The sequence below is a fragment of the Sturnus vulgaris genome, unplaced genomic scaffold (assembly GCF_052056855.1).
Source record: "Sturnus vulgaris isolate bStuVul1 unplaced genomic scaffold, bStuVul1.hap1 Scaffold_195, whole genome shotgun sequence".
Taxonomy (NCBI): domain Eukaryota; kingdom Metazoa; phylum Chordata; class Aves; order Passeriformes; family Sturnidae; genus Sturnus; species Sturnus vulgaris.
Window position 1 is genome coordinate 6,996,439 of NW_028276170.1, and position 22,803 is coordinate 7,019,241.

Consider the following 22,803-nt stretch of genomic DNA (forward strand, 5'->3'; position numbering starts at 1 on the left):
CGTTGAGATGACCGTCGCGGTGCTCAGCTTTCTGCTCTCGCACAGACACCTCGCAATACCCAGCCCCATCGCCCTGCGGCTGGCTGGCGCGCTCTGGCCACTGCTGGACAACGTAAGGCTCTGTGCCCCCAGCCACGGCCACTGGGTGCTGTCCCCAAGTGTGGGGCCCCGTGGATTTTTGGGTCTGTGCACAGAGGGGCCTGGAGCAGCTGATGTGGAGGGCTTTTGCTTCCTTTCCAACAGGACAACCGCCATGTGCAGCTGCTCTCCATTCGCCTCTTCCAAGAGGTGATGAGGTTGGTAGCGGCCAAGGGTAAAAAGCCCCTCAAGATGCTTGTGAGCAAGAGCCTGCTGCCACTCTTCTTCAACTGCCACGATGAGAACATGCGTGTGGCAGAGGTGAGGACTCCTGGGCGCTGCTGTCCTCCTGGCAGGGGGCTCAGCTGTCTCCCTGCACCCGGGCACCTCATGGGCTCCAGCCTCCTCCTGGCCTTGGCACAGGGAGGCAGCTCCTGTGCCCTGGGCTGCGGTGCCATCTCTGGGTCTCTGCTGCTCTGCAGGCCTCTTGTGAAACGCTGCTTTCTGCACTAAGCTTCCTGAAGAGGAGAGATCTTGAGCAGCTGCTGATGGCGGATCAGATGTGGAGGTTTGGCGAGTGCTTGGTAAGAACGCTGCTCCCTTCCCTGGGCTGCCCACGCGGGCTCTTCTCCAGGCTCCTCTGGCCCCAGGGCCGGAGCTGATGGAGCCCCGAGCTCCATCAAGCCCGCGCCTTGCCGGGCCCTCTGCCCCGCTCAGGGCTGTGCGGGCAGGGCAGGCCGGGGCCAAGGGACAGAGCCCGCGCCAACCCTTCCCTCCGTGCCCTGCCGCTCTCTCCAGCTGGCACAGGACAGGAGCCGAGCGGCCGAGCTGCTGCGCCAGGCGCTGCCGTACCTGCGGAGCCCACAGGAGCCCCTGCGAGAGGCGGCCCTCAGGTTTCTTGGTGAGCCACAAGCCCGGCTCCCTCCCCGCCCCGCCGCAGCTCGGCCCCAGCCCCGCCTGCTGCCCCGGCAGCGCCATCCGGGCCGGGGCTCTGGAGCCCCGCCTGCCCTCGGCGCCGCTGCCGCCCTCTCGCAGCCGTGTCCTTGGGCGTCAGGATGCGGCGAGGGCCGGGCCCGAGCCCTGCAGGGGAAGGCGCTGCTGTGGCCGCAGGGCTGGCAGCGCCGCTGCGGGGCAGCTGTGCGGCTGGGGCCGTGACAGGCTCTGTGTTGGCAGGGATGGCCGGGCGGTTCCTGAGAGAGCAGCAGCGAGAGTTGCAGCTCATGTGCAGGGGTGAGTGAGGCCAGCGGGCTGTCAGCGGGGGCTGGCGCTGGCAGCTGCGTTCCCTGCCCCGGCTGGGAGGGCTCTGCTCCCTGCGCGCACGAGGGGCGGCGTGGGCAGAGCACAGAGACCTTCCAGGGGCCTGCGGGAGGGACATTCGTGGCCAGCGCCTTCCAGCTGATCCTTGCTGTCTCCTGCTTCCTCCAGGCCATGGCAAGAGCTGCCGTGTGGGAGGGATGGGGCAGGAGGGTCTCCCCAGGTCCCTGCAGATGCAGGCTCTGACTGTGGCTCTGTTCCTCTCTCTTCCAGCCCTTCAGGACATGACCGATGACAGCAGCCCTGCCATCTCATGCCTGGCTCTTCAGACTCTGTACATCAACAGAGCTGTACAGAGCATTCCCTCCTCCCGACTCCAGCAGATGCGAGATGGATTCCGCCGCCTCTGGAAGTCACGGCCTTCCCTGTGTCGCAGGGGCTGGTTGTCCTGTGTGAGCACTGTGGAGAACTGATCCGGGAGGCTGCGTCTGCTGGGGCCACCTGAGCCCGCAGGGAACACCTCAGCTCTGCAAGCACTTTCTTTCACCCCACTGTAGGATTAGTAAATTGCTGTTGTCATACACAGAGGTGCAGGAGCTTTCTTTTGGTGCCCAGAGTCTTCAGGCCAATGGGGAAGAGGGCAAAAAGGGTTCGTGTGCTCGCCAAGTTGGCCAAGCGTGCGGTGTGGAAGGGAACGTGGCCAAAAGGCCCTTGGCCTTTGGTGGTTCTGTGGAAGCCTTAAGGCTTCTGACAGAGCGGGCGGGCAGAGGCCGGAGCTGCGGCGGGGATCCCTGAGAGACCGGTCCCTGGAGATGGCCAGCACCCCTCTGCCAGCCTGGAAGTGCCATCTGTGTCCTGCCCGTGTGTTGCTGGCTGGATTGCTGAGGGCTCTGAGGTGCCTCTTGATGCGGCTCCTCTGGAGCTCCTTCAGCAGCCAGGCAGGCCTGGGGGAGGCGTGGAGGGCACTGGACAGTGGGAGGCCATGAAGGGCTGCGGTGCTGCCAAGGCCTGCCCGGAGAAGGCAGTGGGAAGGCGTGAGGGGGATGCGTGTGGCGCTGGGTGGCGGGAGGCTGTGATGGGCCAGGAGGACTTGTGTGGATGGGTTGGTGGGAAGCCCTGAGGAACTGGGTGGCAGAGGCCATAAGCAGCCCCCAGACAGCCACCTTCTTCCTGCCAGCCGGCTGCTCTGGCGCTTCTCCGATGCGTCTCTGGTGCCTGTGGCAGAAGCCCTCGAGGCCTGGCCTCAGCAGGACGGTGGGGACAGCCCCGAGGTGCCCAAGCTGCTTTGGCCAGGGACAAGGAGGGACAAGGAGGCCCTGCTGGAGCACGGCCACTGGCTGCTGCAGGCGAGGAGTAGTGGGAAGTGGCAGCGCTGGAGATCAGCCCGGGTCCCCAGAGCTGTCCAGGCCACTGTGCTGTGTGGCCAAGACTCCCCTGACACTGAGCTCGGGACCCACAGAGCTGCTGCCACCATGGCAAGAACGATGTCTCCTGGAGCTGGCCTGTGGAGCTGCTGCTGTCAACGTGGCTCTGGACACCAGAGAAAAATCACCAGAGTGTGCACAGGAACAGCAGCACCCAGAAGGCTTGTACCTCCTCAGGAAGACATGCACACCAGACAGGATGCCAAAAGAGAGAGAGGCTGGAGAACACAGCCCAGCCCTGCATTCCCAGGCAGGGACTGCCCTGGGATGCTCCAGGGATGGGGTGTGGCTGCCTGCGGGTTCAGGCCCAGCCCCTCTTCTGTCCTATCCATGGGCATGTTGGATGGGATGGGATGGGATGGGATGGGATGGGATGGGATGGGATGGGATGGGATGGGATGGGATGGGATGGGATGGGATGGGGCTAAGCTGGCTGCAGGCACCAGCTCTGTGGCCCAGCTCTGCTACTCACCCTCCTGCAGCAGCTGGATCTGCTCCAGCTCTTCAGGCTGCTGTGCTGAGGGAGCTGCAGCCTCCTCCTCCTCCTTCACCCAGGCCAGCTTGGGCACTCTGGGTGGTGTCTGCTCCATGTCACTGTTTGGAGTTGGGACTGCTTGCAGGAGAGATGTCTTGGAAAAGCTCCAGATGAGCAAGTGCTGCAGTTGTGCCTTGTAGGCAACAGAGAAGCCTTGGGAAGGCTACAGGACACCGTGTCCTGCAGTCTGTCCTCGAGGCCACCTGCAGAGGAAACGCTTTGGAAAAGCTCCAGGTCAGTAGGGAGCAAGCTGGACTGATGTGGGAGGACCTATGAATTGGGGGGGATGGGTGCAGGGTTCCCAACTTTGGAAGGAAACTGGGGGGGTCACTGCTGAACTGGCGGGACATCATGTGTTGGATAACTCTAAATTTTGGTGTTTGTAGTTGAGAGAACCCCACCTTTGGGGAGTAGACACTCCTGAATTGGGAAACTGTGGGAGATAAGACCGCAATTTTTGGGGATCAATGTGGGGAAGGCAGTGGGGGGAACCCCAATTTTAAGTGAATGACTGTGGGGGAGCCCCCATTTTACCCTGCCCCATACTGGGGCGTCACTCTGGGGTTCTCCCTGACCCCCCTCTTCCCCAGATGATTTTGGGGGTGCGCCGGGCCGGGGGCTTCACCCGCTGGTTGGGGGTCGAGTGCTCGAGTGCGGACGAGGCGCTGGCGGCTGCTGGGGCTGGGGCTGACATCGTCCTGCTGGACAACCTGAGACCCCAGGTGAGCCCCAAAACCGGAGGGGGGCCAATAGTGGTGGGACCCCAAGTGTGGGCTGGACCCCAAAAATGGGGGGTTAGATTCTAAAAATGGGGATAAACCCCAAAAATGGGACACAGGGGACATCCCGGGGTGAGGCTACACCAGTAAAATGGGAATCTGCTGTAAATGTGGGCCACCCCAAAGATACGAGGGATAATCCCAATTTCGGGGGAGTCAGAGGATTGGATAATCCCAGTTTGGGAGGTTTTGGGTGAAGGGACCCTTAACTTGGGGAGTTTAGGTGGGGGGACTGTAATTTGGGGGTCAGGGGTGGGCAAATGCCTGGATTGGAGGTGTTGAATAGGAGGCCACAATTTTGGGTGGTTCTGGGTGGGGGGACAGCTATTTGGATTGGAGAGCCCAAATTTGGGGTTGTTCTGGAGGTCAGTGGTGGGTGGTACCCCCAGTTGGGCAGATGTTGGGTGGGAATCTATTTTTATTGAGTTTTTATTGGGTTTAATCAGGATAACCCTTGATTTGGAGGGGTTGGAGGTGGACACCCCAATTTTGGAGCTCAGTGGGTGGAATAATCCCTGAATTGGGGGTTTCCTGTGGGGGAGGTCCCAAATTGGGCAGATTTGGGCCAATTTGGGGGGGGATTCTGCACTATGTAGCATCCAGTATACATCCATATGTCCAGTGTACCCCCAAATTTTGGGGAGGGGGTGCTCCCTGCTAACAGGGTGTCCCCCCAGGAGCTGCACTCGGCTGCGGCGCAGGTCAAGGCTGCACATCCCGGAGTGACGGTGGAGGCCAGCGGGGGCATCGTTTTGGAGACCCTCCCCCAGTTTTTGGGGCCCCACATCGACGTGGTGTCCATGGGGTGTCTGACCCACAGTGCCCCCGCCCTGGACTTTGCGCTGCGGGTGCTGGAACCCTAAAATCCATCCCCCTGACCCTGAAAACCCAGCCTAGGACCCCAAAATCCATCCTAGGATCCTAAAAACCTACTCTGGAACCCCAAAACCCAACCTGAGATGCCCAAATCCATCCTGGGGAGGGTGAAACTCACTGTGAAACTCCAAAATCCACCCTGGGAATCCTCAAACCCCAAAGGCCCCCCACTAAGGGGTCTGTGAAATCTGGCGCTGGGACCCACAAAATCCATCTTGCACCCCAAAATCTATCTTAGAAGTGCCTAAATCAACCCTGGGACCCCAAAATTCCACCCTGAGGCCCTCCAGAACCCACCCTGGGACCCCAAATCCCCCCTGAGACTCTACAAAGCCCAACCTGAGGATCCCAAATCTCCATCCTGGGCTACTCCCACTCACCTCCCCCCTCTAAGGTGGACCCAAAATTCCACCCTGAGGTCTCCCCATCCCCCTTTCATCTTTGTACCCCCAAATAAACCCCTACCTCACCTCCCCCACTTGTCCCCCCAGTTTTTTCAGGGGTCCAAACTCCAGGCGGGGTGAGGGTCCAGACCCAGTTTGAGGATTCCAGACCCCAGTTTGAGAGGCCCAGGTCCCAGGGTGGAGAGCTGAGACCTCAGTGTGAGGATCCCAGATCACGCTGGAGGGCTGCAGACCCCGGTTTGGGGGTACCAGATCTCAGTTTAAGACTCCCAGACCCAGTTTAAAGAACCCAGATTACAGTTTGAGGGCCCCTGACCCCAGTTTAGGAGTCCAGGACCTAAACCCCCAATGTGAGGGACCCAAACCCCAGTTTAGGGGTATCAGATCTCAGTGTGAGAGTCCCAGACCCACCAGCAGCACACCTGGCAGCACCATAACACTGGGAATTAGGATCAGAGGAGAAGTCCTGCTGTAAATCACAAAATCAGGATCTAATTCCTGGCCTGATCCCACCCACCCCATCACACCTGTGTGCCCACCTGCCCACAGGTACCTTTGGGATGTCTTAAAAGAAATTTGAAAAGCAATTACTTAAAACTTAAAAAAACTAACTTTATTTACAAAACTATAGTTGGCTTGCCAGCCATAATCCTTAGGACAAAGTGATCTCCAGGCTCAAGGACGCCTGTGTGACCCTTCAGACTTAAAGTGCTGCCCCAGTCTGGGGCTGGGGTTGGATCCAGCCACACCCAGAGCCTTCTCTGAGAAGAACCCTGGGAAGTCAAGGAGTCCTTTCTGCACCTTGTGAATCAGCAGGAGGGTGTCCCTGATCAGTCGAGCCTGAATGTCCCACTCTGGGCACAACAGGCCCCCAGCTCAGCAGTGCCAGCACCACAGAGCTCGCAGGGACTGTCCCGGTGTCCGCTGCTCCTTCGGCTCCTCAGGATCGAGCTGCTCTGAGCTGCCAGACAACGCGTGAGTTCACACCCATCTTTCTGCAAGGCCTGAAGTTCTGTGACCAAAACAGAGCCGAGATGAGTTCCCGTGTTTGTAGAGACCCCCCCACTCTCCCAGCCCTCACTCCCCACTCCCCACTGAAATCCAGAGCAGGCAGCTCCTCGCTCTGGTCCTGGGGATGTCACACGATGGTCCCTGGGCACAGAGCTCTGTCAGCCCCTGCTGTTCCCCAGCACGATCCCAAACAACCAGGGACCACCAGCAGCCTGGATGTGGCACTGGGCAGGGGCTGGGGGGGACAGGGGCTGCCCAAAGAGGGACCCCGGGCTGGGGCTCATGAACCTGATGGTCCAGTCTTGCACACATTGCTGAGGGTCCCTCAGGTACTGCAGGCTCTGATGAAGGTGCTGCTCAGCCCTGCTGCTGTCCTTTTCCATCTGGAGGGACCACAAAGATGTGGCATTGTCACACATCTTCCAGGTGGCTGGAGCAGCCCCTCCTGGCAGCAGCCCCATTACCAAGAGCCCTCCTCCCTCCCACTGGGTGCAGGAAGGGGAGATGGGACTGGAGGAGAGTCCCTGGGGCTCTGTTCTTGAGCCAGGAACAAGGATGCAGCTCCAGGCTGTGGGGTCTCTTCCCCAGGCCCAGCTGCAGAGCCCAGGGCCCAGCACAGTCCCTGGGGCACATCCTCACCAAGCAGTCAGCCATCCTCCAGCTCTGCCCTGTCTTCACCACGTGCTTCAGCTCCTTCCACTTGAGGAGCTCTGCGATAGCAAGGACGGCATTCCTGGAGGCCTGTGGAACAGCAGGAACTGGGAGATGGCTCCAGGGCCTGGGAAAGTTGACCTGGGGTGACTCTGCCTTTAGGGAGCTGCCAAAACATCCGGGAATGGCCCCCAGGTACAGGGATTGAGGCCCAAATGCCTGCTCTCCAACACCTTTGGGGACACACCTGTCCACACCTCGGTGTCCTGGCCCGATGCTGAGCCCTGCTGGAGTGGGCAGGGCAGGTGCTGGCAATGCCAACTTGGCTCTGCAGGGACCCTTCCCTGGGCTGTGCTTGGGGAATGCTGCCCAAGGCCTGGAGCCCCAGGGGGGGTCAGCCACCCCTCTCCGTGTCAGTGCTCAGCCTTGGCAGCAGTGCCTGGCCCACCCTGGGGGCCTCGTCATTCATGGGGAGGATGAGCAGGGCCAGGACACTGCACGCAGTTCTTCATCCACTTCTTCTCCTTCCCCAGCCCTGCCCTCAGCAGCCTCTGAAGGAGCGCATGCAGCGCTCCCACACCCAGCTTTCCTCCTGGAAGGAACGAGGAAAGGTGAGCTTCAGGAGCAGCAGCTCCCTGCCCATAGTGATGTGAAAAACGAGGTTCACTTTCCTGGTAAATTTTAAAAGGTTTAATAAAAAAGTAAACAAATAAGAGACTAAGACAGTAAAGCAAAGGGTTAATGTGGCTGGGTGCTGGGCATTCAGCCAAGGGCACACACTCAGAAAACACTTCCTTAAATGCATCAACGTGCTGCATATTCATAGACCTTCATTATTCAAAATCATCAACCCCAACCTGCAAATCAACTTTTTTTGTAGCCATCCTGTCCTACTCCCCATCAATAAATTCCTTCCCTGGAGTTCTAGTTATCTTCATGCAGACAGGATAATCTAATGTCTTGGTTTAATTTGAATTTTTGAATTTCCTGGCCAACGCACCAAATAATGTTATAGTCTTGAGTTGCCAATTTAAATATACTCATTTTATGCTGTGAGACAGAACCAGGAGCAAAAGAACAAGTCAGGCCTAAAACTTAAAAGGGTATAAAAAACTTTATTAACTACACAAAGAAAGAGAAAGAAGAGCAAATTCAGAATAAGATCTTCAGACCACTCTTTCCTCTTGTTGGGGGTTGAATTGTTCCCTTTTCTTTCTGTGGAATTTTTCCCATTGTTCTGCTAAGTATTTGTGGCTACACCTTAGTAGCAATAGTTTTCTCTTGCAGGGGGGTGGGGGGATGGGGAGACGGGAAAAGGAAAAGGTGGGAGAGGGGTCTGGGGGGGGGACTCTGCTCTCTCACTTCGCCTGTGGAGTGAGAGGAAGACGCCCCGTGCTCGGATCTGGCATCTCCCCTGCCATCCCAGCGCTGAGATCCATGCTCCCTGCCTTTGGACATCGCTCTGCTGCTCTCCCACCTCACCCTGCTACCTCTGGACACTCTGCTGAGCACCACGACCGACACCGTGAGGGGGGAGTCACTCCCCCATCCCTCTCACCCCTGGGCTGCTGCCGCCATCACTCCAGCCCCTCTTCAACTGCGCGGGACCTGCCCTGCCCCCAGCACCGGTAACTAAGCACAGGGAGAGAGGGCTTTGGCCAAAGGGACTGGAACTGAGCTATACTGTTCTGTTCTGTTGTCAGTTTTTATAGCTGTTGTTGTTTCTGCTATTTTGCCTTGTTAGATCTCAGTAAAGAACTGTTATTCCTATCCCCATATCTTCTGCCTGACAGGCTGATTTGAAACTGAAATAATTAGAAGGGAGGGGGTTGCACTCTGCATCTCAGGAAAGGGGTTCTTGCCTTTCCTTAGAAAATACCTGTCTTTCAAACCAAGACAAGGTGACACTGGCCCGATGCCAGGCACCCACCAGAGCCACTCTGACCCTACCCCTCGAGCTGCAAGGGAAGAGAAAGTTTAAGCAGTAGCTCCAGGAGCAGATTAAGACAGGACGAGCAAACACACCAAACAGCAAAACGGATGTCACAGACATAGCCTGGGCACAGCAAGGGAATTTATTACCAACCAAATCATAGCAATAGAAGGAAAAGAGACAGAAATCTCTCAAACCCCTTCCCCCTCACCCAACGGGGACAACCAGGAACACAGATCACCAGGGCTCTGCCCAACGGGGGTCACTGGGGATCATCCAACACCGATCCTCCCATGGGGGATGGAGCTGGAGCAGAGCACGAAGCTCTTCCCACACTCAGGCACTCACAGGGCTTCCCTTAGTGGTGACTCCGTTGGTGTTGGGTCAAGTGAGAGCTCCTGGAGAAGCTCTTCCCACACTCAGGACACTCGTAGGGCCTCTCCCCAGTGTGGATGCGCCGGTGCCTGATGAGGGTGAAGTTGCGGTTGAATCCCTTCCCGCAGTCGGGGCAGCGGAAGGGCCTCTCCTCTGTGTGAATCCGCTCGTGTAGGAGGAGATTGGAGCTGGTCTGAAACCTCTTCCCACACTGGGGACACTCATAGGGCCTCTCCCCAGTGTGGATCCTCTGGTGCCGGATCAGCAGGGATCTGTAGCTGAAACCCTTCCCACATTCCCCACATTCGTACGGCTTCTCCCCTCCAGGAGGCTTCTCCACCAGCTCTGAGCTCTGCCTGGATCTCCGGCCGCCTTCCCGGCTCAGGGAGGGTCTTTCCTCCTCGCAGCTCCCTGGGCTGGGTTTGCAGCCCCTCCTCGTGAGGGATCTCTGGGGCTTTTCTGCCTCCTCCATCCCTGCACACCTGAGGAATGAAAATTCCTGGTTTAGGGGGAAATAACAAGAAGAGAGCTCCATAAACTGGGTGTTCCTCCTTGCCCAAGTTCATCTCTGGAAGTCATTGAGCATCTTGTGTCTGTAATAACCTCCCAAACACCAAGATTGCCACCCAAAATCATCCAAACTTTAAGACACGGATCGAAAACACCCCAAATATCAAGATTCAGCCAAAATCCCCCCCAAAATTGTGCTGGTTTGAAAGCAAAACCAGTGAGAGACTCCAAGTCATAAATACAATTTGATAGGAAAAAAGATAATAGAAAAATAATACATGCAATAGTACAAAAGAAAACAACTGACAGAATCAGAATACAACCTGACACCCTGCTAGTTTTGATGGTGGTAGCAGTCCCGATGAAGGGGTCTTGTGGTAGTAGTGATGCTGTAGAAAGGTCTGGTAGCTCTTGCCCTCTGGAAACCAGTGGGTAAGGGCTGCCTTGGTGTTCCAAATCTCAGATTTTATCTAGGTAGGAAAGGCTTGGCTCCTCCCCCTGGCTGGAGCATCTCCCAATGGGATGATGGAATTTTATCAGTCATGCAGTGGCACTCAATGGCCCATTAACAGAAGATATCTTCCTGGAGGAAGGATGGGTTGTGGAAAAGATAAAGAACACTGCCCCACCTGGTTTTAACAGATGGCCCATTAGCAGAGGATATCTCCCACACAGAGATAAGGATCGATGCTCCACCTGTTTTTTCCACCACTCTTTGTTCTTTTGTTTCTTCCTCTGACTGGTTACTTCATGTTTGCTGCTGATTTCCTTTCCCTTTTGAAGATGAAAATTGTAAAAGTGTCTTTGACCTGCCTTGCTGGATATTGTGAAGAGGAACAGTCATCTACTGCAAGTGGAAGTGTCACAGGTGGAGCAGAGTTCTGTGAGTGCTGTATCAAACCAGACCTCGTCAGAGCTGCCAGAACAACTGGTCCATGCTGCCCTTCACTGCTCTGCCTGTTCCCCACTGTTTCATGCCAGAGTAATTTAACTGCTGTTAATTGGGTGTGTGTTTCACTCGAGCCAGTCCAGCAGAACCAGCAGAAAGCAGCCCCAGAATGAATGGGGCTCTGCAGAGGAGCCCCAGACTATTCATCAGCCTGCCCACAGAACTGGCTCCAACTCTGAACCCTTGTGACCACACTCTGAAGAAGACACACTTCTGATATTTCTGGGGCACTTATGACTGAGGCACTGCACGTTCTTGTGCAGGTAAGAATCCCAAAGTTCTTTCTGTCAGGAAAATTAATCCACAAACCCCAGAGGTTTATGTCCAAAAAGGAGACAGAGGAGTCCTTTTTGCTTTATTCGAATAAAGGGAGAGGCCATGGGACATTCCCCTGGCATCGCTCAAATTTTTGGAGGATGCAGCCTCCTTTTTATCCTATTTTTCCAGACGCATTTCCCTCTCTCTCTCTTTCCCCATTGGCTGAGGTACTTGAGAGGCACAGATTTCCCGGAACGCCTGATACCTGAAATTCCCCTCTAATGTATAACCCTCCCTTTTAATTTTTAATTCTTATAGAATTCATAGTTTTCCCCCTGTTGCTTATTTCATCTTTCGATATAGAATTTAATTTATCAGCAGCCCTAGAGTTTCTTTGTAAAGGCAAATATCTTTTTCCATTCATCAGTCAGTGGAATCCATCCCATTGTTTCTTTTATCTCTCAGTGCTAGCCTTATCTACAGGCTGATCCACAGCTCATTTGTAAAGACAAATTCAACATTCCTCTCAATCCTTCCTCTTTTATTTTTTAATAATTGTCTTTACAAACTTTAGCTCTCATTGACTTAATTTCTTGTTCCTGAGTCCTTTTTGGTTTTGTAATTATTTGGAGTGACATCAATTTCTGTCCTTTTGTAACCATATCTGGATCAGTAGGCGTGGCTATTACCTGCATCCCTTTGATCACATGTTGAATAAGTTGTACTAAGCAAGGGATCATGCATGGTAAGAAGATTAGAGTTGCTACAGCACATAAGAGGAAAAAAAGTAGTTGTTTAACCCATAGTCCACCAGGTAGCCAAGAAAACATGTCCCATTCCCATCCTTTCCATGTTTGGACTGGCACATGAGCTAAATTTCTTATTCCTTTTGCTATTTGCTTCACCACCTTTCCATTGTCATCTATTTGCAAACAGCAGTTTGAGTCATTAAATTTGCCACACACTCCCCCTTCTTCTTCTAATACGTACTCTAATACCATCTGGTGTTGAAATATTGCAGTTCTCATCTGAATAGACTGGTCAGCAAGAAGGTCAAGAGCTGTAGCTGTCTGGTTACTTACTATTTCAAAGACAGCTTGTAACCTAATTATCCGGTTTAGATTATAAATGGGTTCTCTGGCACCTGATATGAATTCATTAGGATTCCAAGTGGCTGGTCCGTAGTGTTGTATGATTCGTTCAGGTGGCCATTCATCTTCACCCCATCTTTGGGTGCTCCCTCCAGCCAGGGATACATCAATTGACCGCTTTTCTCTAATGAGATCATCATATACCTTGATTCCTAAGTGATTTCCCTGAACCTGTGGTAGCAGAAAGAGCAGTGTCTGATATACCCCACACAACATATTCCTGACCAGTTTGGGGGTAACCTGCGATGTGCATGTTGGCCACAAATCCAGTAATGCCCCTTTAAAGCCCAGGTCCCATTGGCAAAGGGACCTTCCCAATTTTCATGGTCAATTGGAGAGTCAAAATACAGCTTACTCCCTGGGCCCAGTGGTCCCCCAACAATGGTCGCCCCACCATAAGAATCACAGTAGTTGCATTTCCAAGCTCCCACATGAGGTTTCCACCTGCAGTTACATCCCAGATCTGTTTTGTTAGATTTGGACCAGAACCTATTAAAAAGGGTTCGAGTTCCATTTCGATGTTGCCATTTCCACTGGTAGTCACGGATAACATGTGTCCTACTTGTGGAATTATCTCGGGGGCAGCTTAAAAATAAGGGATCAAAAAACTTATCCTTCCCCACTGCTTTACAGCCTTTTAAATCTTTCTGGTAATTATGGTAGGAGCACTTTACCCAGCTACCATTTGTGAGCTTAACATGTGTTTGATTCCATCTGCCTTGATATCTGGAACAATCATAAGGAAGGCAGTTGGGGGTCCAACAATCTAAACCCAAAGATAAACTCCAGTCACAAACGCTTTTTCCCATGTATATGCTTCTTGTCCTAAGTGCCTCTTTCAGAAGAATGAAGCCGCCATGGACTTCCTTCTTCATCCCAAAATCCTGTTCCATTACGGACCTCACTCAGGGTGCTAATCCACCATTTAGGTTCAACTGGGCTGGCCACCCATGGCCCGTTTTCAGATTCTCCTGGCCCTCCACAGACCCAACAATTGCTAAGGTTAAAGGTTTTTGCTACTTCTTCTCCTAAGGTCAAAAATTATTTTCCCATTCTTGGCCCCAACCTAACTGATAATATAAAGGTAACATTATTAAGAGAAACATTCTGATTGTGTAATCTAATTTCCTAACTTAATTTTTACTTTCACGTTGTCTTCCACACCACCTGTGGCGAGTGAAGGCACAGAAACAGCTTAACATAAAGAAAACAATGACAGCAAGGGTTGGCCCCCAGTGCCTGGAGATCTGAGAGGAGGGATGCCCACACAGACTATTTCAGCAGGCACTCTGTGGGTGGGCACACGAGGCTTCCCCCGATGTCGACGCCCTGGCTGCTGCTCCAGTCCCCTCCTGCCGAGTGTCAGTCGCGGCTTCCCGTCCTTCTCCTCCAGCTGAGATGTCCAAATCTCTGGGGCTGCAGAGACCTTGGCCCGAGTGTGATGGGTCTACCCGTGTTCAGCTGTCTTGACGGCTGTGTCTGTGCTCAGCATCACCTGGAAAGGTCCACGCCACTTGGCCACCAGTGGTGCTTCTTCCCACTCCTTAACCAGGACCCAGTGTCCCGGTTGGATGTTGTGAACAGCAAAGTCCAAAGGCAGGGTCTGTGCCAGCTGAGCTTCCTGTCGAAGAGATTTCACAGGAGACAGTATCCGAGCCACATATTGTTTCAAATACACATCACTTATCTCTATCCCCCCACTCGGCTGAGAATTACAAGGGTAAGGAATTCCAAACATCAATTCAAAGGGAGATAATTGAATATCTCCCCTGGGTCTGGCTCTTATTCTTGTTAAAGCCAGGGGCAGGAGCCGTACCCATGGCATTTTAGTTTCTATCACCAGCTTCAGGAGATGTTTCTTTATTTCTCCATTCATCCTCTCAACCTGACCCGAACTTTGTGGATGCCAGGGGGTATGGAGGTTCCACTGTATCCCTAAAGCAGTCATAACTCCTTGAAGAATTTTTCCTGTAAAATGAGTTTCCCTATTTGAATCTATTGCTTCCACCATCCTAGATCTTGGAATTATTTGTTCCAAAAATACTTTAACAACTGATCCTGTAGTTGCTGACACAGTTGGAAATGCTTCTGGCCACCCGGTTACTTGACATACTATTACCAGAAGATACTTAAATCTTGCCACTCGAGGCATTTCAGTAAAATCCACCTGGCATCTCTGGAAGGGACGTACTGCCCAACGCCTCCCTCCCCTGGCCAGTTTCTTTGTAACTTTGTTGTTGGTTTTAGCACAAGTTAAACAACCTTCAATAGCTCGCTTTGCCAGCCTAAAGAGACCAACAGCAGCGTTCATTTTGAGGAAGGCTTCTGCCAGTCCTCGGGAGCCCCAATGACTCCCTTCATGAAGCTGTTTTAACAATTGTAAGGCTCGAGCTTTTGGTATCCACTGCTTACCATCCCCTGTAAACCAATTATTTTCTCATTCCTCTGCCCCACTCTTTTTAATTATTTCAAGTTCTTCTGGTGGAAAAGAGAGTTTCTCTGGCAGCGGTGCAGTTACTGGGAGCAAAGGCAGGATCTTAGAGACTTCTGGCAACAATGCAGCTTTGCGAGCTTCTTCATCAGCCAGTCGGTTTCCTATTGCCTCCTCCGACCATCCTGCCTGATGCCCCTTAATGTGGATTATCGCCACCTTTTTTGGTAAATTCACTGTCTCCAATAGGCGAGAGATTAAGTTCTCGTGAGCTAATGTCTTTCCTCTGCAGCTTAATAAACCTCTTTCTTCCCATAGTTTTCCAAATGCATGTATTACCCCATATGCATATTTAGAATCAGTAAATATATTTACTGTCTTGTCCTGGTATAATTCACAGGCTCTCACAAGCGTGTACAGCTCTGCTGTCTGAGCTGATCAGGTGTGTGGTAACCTCCCCCCTTCCTTTCATTGCTTCCCATTCACGATAGAGTATCCTGTAAATCGTTTCCCTTCTACCACCTTGGAGGACCCATCAATGAACACATTCTCTCCCTCAGGCCAGGGAATATCCCGTAGATCTTCCCTAGCCCGTGTCTGGACGTCTATAACCTGGATACAATCATGGATTTCTTCCTGGTCCCCCCTTTTCTCTAGGGCCATTTAAATAAGAGACTGGATTAAAATCTTCTCCACTTTTAAATTCTAAATCCTCCTGTTCCATTAAACAAGATTCATACTGTAATAATCGAGCACTCGTCATCCACTTAGAGGCTCTCTCAGTTAGCAAAGCTTTAATCTGATGTGGGACTTTAACAATGAGATACCCTCCCCTTGTCAGCTTTCGGGCCTCAGCCACCATCAGAGCTGTGGCTGCACAGTTCTGCAGACAATGGGGCCAGCCTCTGGCACCGGGTCTAACAGCTTAGAAAAACAGGCAACAGGCCTCCGTGTTCCCCCATGCTCTTGCACCAAAATTCCTTTAGCATGACCCTGTTTGACATCCACATATAGTTGAATTTTTTTTTTTTTCTGCATCTGGAAGAGCTAAGACTGGGGCATTAATCAATTTGTCCCTGGGGCTGCCCATACTTCCTGATTTATTTCAGCATAAGCCTTCTCAGACATTTTACACAAAGATACCACAGTTTCAGACTCCGTGTCACTTTTTTACAATGCTAATTTACATTCCCATTCTAGCCATCAAATCTCTTCCCAGTAAATTACAATCACAATTAGGAACAAACAAGAATTCATGCAGTTCAAATCTGTCCCCCACATTCATTAACAGTGGTTGAATAAAATGCACTCGCTTATCCTTCCCGCTTACTCCTTGAATAACCAAGGATCTTTTTGACAGTTTTCCCCCTTTAGGTATAAAATTTAAGGTGGACGGAGAAGCCCCTGTGTCTACCAGAAAACACACCTCCTCTCGATCCGGACCCACCTTAAAAGTTATCAAGGGCTCTTGAGTGGTGGGTCCTTGGTATAATAGGAGCCCCTGACACCCCTAAGAATCCATTTCCATTATCCTCTGGACTTCCTCCTCCTCAGGGTCCAGTTGTTTCTGCGGACACTCGTTTTTCCAATGCCCTTCTGCCCTGCAGATAGCACACTGGTTCTTCCCCAGCCGCTGTTTGGGTCGGCTGTCCCCTGCCGAGGAGGGAATCCCTCTGCCCCTTCCTTGTGGCCGACCCCGTCCCCTCTGTCCCTGGGGTCCCCTTGGACCCTGCGGTTTATTCCTCCGGGGCTACAAAAACTCTGCCATCATCTTTGCTTTAGCTTCTGCCTTTTCCTCATCCCTTCTTACACATATCTGCTGTGTTTTTCTAACCAATTCCTCTAGAGGCTTATTTTGCCACTCTTCATCTTTTTGTACTCCTTTCCTTATATCAGGCCAGGCTTTAGTAACAAATTGTACCTTAAGCAATGTGTTGAAGGCTGGCCCTTCAGGATCCATCCCCCTGTGCTTCCTTAAGGCATCCCTAATCCTCTCCAACCAATGAGGGCTTTCCTGTTTCTCCTGTTCTAACGACAGAGCCTTAGCTATGTTGTTAGTTCTGGGAGCCGCTGACTTGATTGCCCTGATCAAATAAGCACGACAATCACGGTGAGCCAGACTGGCCTGGTTATTTGGGTCCCACTGGGGGTCTGCCTGGGGGATGGCATCACCCACCGTAGGTGCATTGGGTCCAGCCCCCCCTGCTGCTTGTGGGTGTTCATCCTCCCACAGCTGCCGAGCTTTCTGCAAAATCATTCGTTTCTCTGATGACCCAAACAAAATTCCCAAAAGAAAATCCCAATCCTTTCACGTATAATCCGCATTTCCCAAATATTCCTCTATCTTCTCCCCCACCCCTATGGCAACATATAAATATTTTTTTTTTAACCCTCTTATATCCTGGGTAGTGAGTGGTACAATTACAAACCCAAATCCTCCCCCTTGACCCCCCAAAGGAACTTGACAGAGTGGCATCTGGTGTACCCCTGTCTCTTGGGGGGCTTCTGATGCCCTAAACTGAGTTCCTCTTCTAGTTCTGGGGGGTGATACAACATGCTGCTCCCCTCCCCCTACACCATCACCCTTCTCAGGTGAGGCTGTAGGAATAACATTTCCCTGATCCCCTTGCTCTGAAAGTTGAGGATACAGACGACCTGCAGCTGACCCTGGGTCAGCTAGCAACACTGGAGGACAAGACGGGAGAAGGAGCTGAAAAACATCCCAATCCTCACCACTTTCCTCTTCCTCCTCTTTTTTCTTAACACATAAATTTCTCTTGTTTCTTGTCTGACCCATATTAATCCACATTCCCTTTCAATCCATCCTTTCCAATTCTCCTCCAAGTACCTTCACAAAATTCAACACAAATGAATTTTCTCTGTTCCATAAGGTGGCCATATAAGTCCCCTTGCCAACTTATACTCTGGCCACACAAAATAACAATATTTTACCATCATTTCCATAGTTACTTCTGGGTGAATATACAATCTGTCCCAAGACCTCAGCATTCACCCCAAGGGACTCTCCGGGGGTATTATGGGATCGTCATCCCATTTGCCGGGGCCCCTTCGCGGCTTCACCTTTCCAACCCTCTCTGGGTGCCCCGTTTTACCTGTGCTACCCTCCATGGGTGCCCTCCCAGGGTTGCTCCCCGAAGATCCCATTTTACTCACCGGTGAGATTTTCAGTGGTCCTTCCCCTGCGGACTCTTCACGGACCCCCCTGGTCCGCCACTCGTCTGTCTCCTGGACAGTCTCGGGAACCCAATGGATCGCCCGGTACCGGCCGGCACCAAGGGGAGCTGATCACCCAAACTGGGTGAGGCACCTTCAGCTCCACTCGCTGCCCCAGAAGGTGGAAAGATCCCGGACGAGCCCCCAAAATTGTCAGGAAAATTAATCCACAAACACCAGAGGTTTATGTCCAAAAAGGAGACAGAGGAGTCCTTTTTGCTTTATTCGAATAAAGGGAGAGGCCATGGGACATTCCCCTGGGATCTCTCAAATTTTTGGAGGACGCAGCCTCCTTTTTATCCTATATTCCCGGCCACATTTCCCTCTCTCTTTCCCCATTGGCTGAGGTACTTGAGAGGCACAGACTTCCCGGAACGCCTGATACCTGAAATTCCCCTCTAATGTATAACCCTCCCTTTTCCTTTTTATTTTTTATATAATTCATAGTTTCCCCTCCCCCCTTGCTTCTTTCATCTTTTGATATCCAATTTCATTTATCAGCAGCCCTACAGTTTGTTTGTAAAGGCAAATATCTTTTTCCATTCATCAATCAGTGGAATCCATCCCATTGTTTCTTTTATCTCTCAGTGCTAGCCTTATCTACAGGCAGATCCAGAGCTCATTTGTAAAGACAAATTCAACATTCCTCTCAGCCCAGAGGAGGATCTAGCACAAAATATTCTCCCTGTGTACTGCACGACAAAAAATATTCAGGGGAAAATACTGTGGCAGCTGAGCCTTGTGGAACTCCCAGAATACTGAGCCTGCAGAGGAGGCAAACAGCCCTGGCAGTGCCTGAGGGGACTTCTCCTCACAGACTCCTCTCAAAGTGTGTCACTTCAGCACGGGAAGGCTTTCAAACCTTTGCCTTTCCTTCCACCTGTGCTGAAATTTAAGGCTCCTCCTGAGAAAATACTGACCTACAAATAGTTCTCCATTCCTCAGCAAAGCTACTCAGGTGCTCAACTGAAGAAATTGCAAAATTAAAGGTGGTCAGAAATTTAATATCAAGGCCTATTTGCAGAGAAACCCCATCATATGGGAGCAAATATTTATTAGCATCAGTTCACCCAAAAGAAACCCAACCCTGTATTAAGCAGAGTTTTAAACGAACTTGAATTCGTTTTCCTCACATATCTGCTGGACTGGTTTGCTCCTTTTTTATCCTTGAGAGAATATTAGAACCATTTGCTCTTGACAGGATTCCTCTGGTGGTCCCCAGCCCTGGCTCCTCACCACGCCTTGCCTGGGCTGTTAACGCAGCCTGTCAGCACCACCTGACTTTGGCAGCCTGTTCAGACCTCGGGCACGGCTGGTGCCACGGTCCCCTCTGGTGCCACGGTCCCCTCTGGCTCCTGGCATATCCCTGCTGCCGGAGGAGCCCTGCTTGTGCTGCTGCCTGCGTTCAACAAAGCTCGTCCTGCTCCCCTGGCAAAGAGAGACCAAAATCACTGCTTTGGGCAGCTCGTTTGAACGAGTTGAACACTTACTCATCTCGAACACAGACCTCTTAACATCCACACACCAACATCAGGAAGTCACTTCATCTACAGAGATGAGGAAGCCTGAGAGAACAGAAGGTCGGCATTCAAGCACATTGGGTTTTTAATTTAGTGGAAGCACTCACTCGTTCACAAGCCTTACTTGTCAAACTGGATTGTGCCATGCTATTGTCTTGCTTGTGTCAGAGAGAAAGCAGGGAGAAATTAGCTAAGAAATAAGAACCACACTTGGGGCTCGGGCTTGTCAGACAAAGGGAGCAGGGCGGCACCTGCCCGCTTTGCCCGAGTCCCTGCTCCTGCCGGACAAAGGCGGACGCGGCTCCGTGCGGGGCGAGCCGGGCGCTCCGTGCCGGGGCCGGGGCCGAGCGCTCGGGCGGGCGGCGCTCAGGATGCTCGGGCAGCGCCGCGGGCCGGGCGGGCGCGATGGAGCCGCCTGAGGGCTGGGACCCCTCCGGGCGGCCGGCCCGGCGCACGCAGTGGCTGCTCAGCGCCCTCGCCCACCGCTACGGGCTGGAGCGCGGCGTGGAGAACGAGATGGTCGCGCTGGCCAGCGGCCCGGAGCAGTCCCTGCAGGAGATCTTCCAGCAGCGGGACTGCGCCGGGCCGGGCCGCATCCCCGGCGAGGAGTCCCGCACGCTGTGCCGGGCGCTGGGGCCGGAGGAGGCGGCGGAGCCCGAGGAGTGCGCGGGGCTGTGGGACGGGCTCTGAGCCGAGCTCACCTTCCGCCAGCTCCACGCGCGGCTCTGCGGCCACTTCAGCACCCGCGCGGGGCCGCGGCTGCCGCTGGGCCGGGAGGGCGAGCACATCGAGAGCCACATCCGCCCGCGCAGCCCCCGCCGAGCCCGAGCGGCGGCCGCCGGGGCCCTGCTCCCGAGAGCGCTGCGAGGAGATGGTGGCGCTGGAGCGGGCCGAGGAGCGCATGGCCGAGCTGCAGCAGGAGAAGGGCAGCCTGCGGCAGCTGCTGGAGGACGTGCGGGCCGCCCTGCAGAGCAGCGATGCGCGGTGCCCGGCGCTGCGGCTGAGTCCGGGCCGGCTTCTGCACCGCGCTCCCGGCGGCGGCTCGGGTGGCCCCGAGCGCTTCAGGAGAGATGCTGCTCTCGGAAAGTCAGTGTTTAGAACCCCTCCACCTCCGCACTGAGACCGAAGTTGCTCGTTCATCCTCGGCATTAACTTTCCAGTAAAGTTTAGTTACAAGGGAGGCTTTTAGGAGAAATGTATGGCATCGGTGTGCCATTAAATATGTTTGTGATGAGCACTGTTCAAAGTGTAGGGGAGTTCAGCTTAACAAACCCACGTGTACAATGCTGCTGCTGCTTCTCCTGCACGTGCAGCCAGGATGTGCTGATAGCAGATGCTGGGTATGCACTGCTGCAGGGTTTTTCCTGAAGTAAGAAAGAACTTTGGGATTCTTCCCTGCACAAGCACGTGCAGTGCCTCAGTCATAAGTGCCCCAGAAATATCAGAAGTGTGTCTTCTTCAGAGCGTGGTCACAAGGGTTCAGAGTTGGAGCCAGTTCTGCGGGCAGGCTGATGAATAGTCTGGGGCTCCTCTGCAGAGCCCCATTCATTCTGGGGCTGCTTTCTGCTGGTTCTGCTGGACTGGCTCCAGTGAAACACACACCCAATTAACAGCAGTTAAATTACTCTGGCATGAAACAGTGGGAAACAGGCAGAGCAGTGAAGGGCAGCATGGACCAGTTGTTCTGGCAGGTCTGACGAGGTCTGGTTTGATACAGCACTCACAGAACTCTGCTCCACCTGTGACACTTCCACTTGCAGTAGATGACTCTTCCTCTTCACAATATCCAGCAAGGCAGGTCAAAGATACTTTTACCATTTTCATCTTCAAAAGGGAGAAGAAATCAGCAGCAAACATTAAGTAACTAGTCGGAGGTCCTGGGAAGAAACAAAAGAACAAAGAGTGGTGTAAAAAAACAGATGGAGCAGTGATCCTTATCACTGTGGGAGATATCCTCTGCTAATGGGCCATCTGTTAAAACCAGGTGGGGCAGTGTTCTTTATCTTTTCCACAACCCATCCTTCCTCCAGGAAGATATCTTCTGTTAATGGGCCATTGAGTGCCACTGCATGACTGATAAAATTCCATCATCCCATTGGGAGATGCTCCAGCCAGGGGGAGGAGCCAAGCCTTTCCTACCTAGAGAAAATCTGAGATTTGGAACACCAAGGCAGCCCTTCCCCACTGGTTTCCAGAGGACAAGAGCTACCAGAACTTTCTACAGCATCACTACTACAACAAAACCACTTCATCTGGACTGCTACCACCACCCTAACTAGTGGAGTGTCACGTTGTATTCTGATTCTGTCAGTTGTTTTCTTTTGTACTATTGCATGTATTTTTTTTCTCTTATCTTTTTTCCTATAGAATTGTATTTCTGACACTCTCTCATTGGTTTTGCTTTCAAACCAGCACATGTCTGGAGGGGATTTTGGCTGAAGCTTGTTATTTGGGGAGGTTTTGATCCGTGTGTTAAAGTTTGGAGCATTTGAAGCAGGAATCTTGGTGTTTGGGAGGTTATTACAGACACAAGATGCTCAATGACTACCAGAGATGAACTTGGGCAAGGAGGAACACCCAGTTTATGGAGCTCTCTTCTTGTTATTTCCCCCTAAACCAGGAATTTTCATTCCCCAGGTGTGCAGGGATGGAGGAGGCAGAAAAGCCCTGGAGATCTCTCACGAGGAGGGGCTGCAAACCCAGCCCAGGGAGCTGCGAGGAGGAAAGACCCTCCCTGAGCCGGGAAGGCGGCCGGAGATCCAGGCAGAGCTCAGAGCTGGTGGAGAAGCCTCCTGGAGGGGAGAAGCCCCACAAGTGCTTGGAATGTGGGAAGGGTTTCAACTACAGGTCCCAGCTGATCCTACACCAGAGGATCCACACTGGGGAGAAGCCCTACCAGTGTGGGGAATGTGGGAAGGGCTTCAGCAACAGCTCCAACCTGATCCAGCACCAGGTGATCCACACAGGGGAACGGCCCTACACCTGCTCGGAATGTGGGAAGAGCTTTGCATGGAGCTCTGACCTGAGAAAACACCAGCGCATCCACACAGGGGAGAGGCCCTACGAGTGTCCCAAGTGTGGGAAGAGGTTTCACACCAGCTCCAATCTCCTCCTACATGAGCGGATTCACACAGAGGAGAGGCCCTTCCGCTGCCCCGACTGCGGGAAGGGATTCAACCGCAACTCCACCCTCACTGTCCACCGGCGCATCCACACTGGGGAGAGGCCCTACGAGTGTCCTGAGTGTGGGAAGAGCTTCTCCAGGAGCTCTCACTTGACCCGACACCAACGGAGTCACCACTAAGGGAAGCCCTGTGAGTGCCCCGAGTGTGGGAAGAGCTTTGTGCTCTGCTCCAGCTCCATCCCCAATGGGAGGATCGGTGTTGGATGATCCCCAGTGACCCCATTGGGCACAGCCCTGGTGATCTTT

The 22,803-nt window shown here is 53.0% G+C and overlaps 1 protein-coding gene across 1 annotated transcript in view; it reads left to right on the forward strand.

Moving 5' to 3' along the window:
• Positions 1–22,803, forward strand: part of LOC148218043 (uncharacterized) — a 96,966-nt gene that overhangs the window by 7,660 nt on the left and 66,503 nt on the right. The window contains 1 exon segment of the mRNA XM_088158038.1: positions 22,221–22,716. Coding sequence (XP_088014164.1) covers positions 22,221–22,716 — 496 coding nt within the window.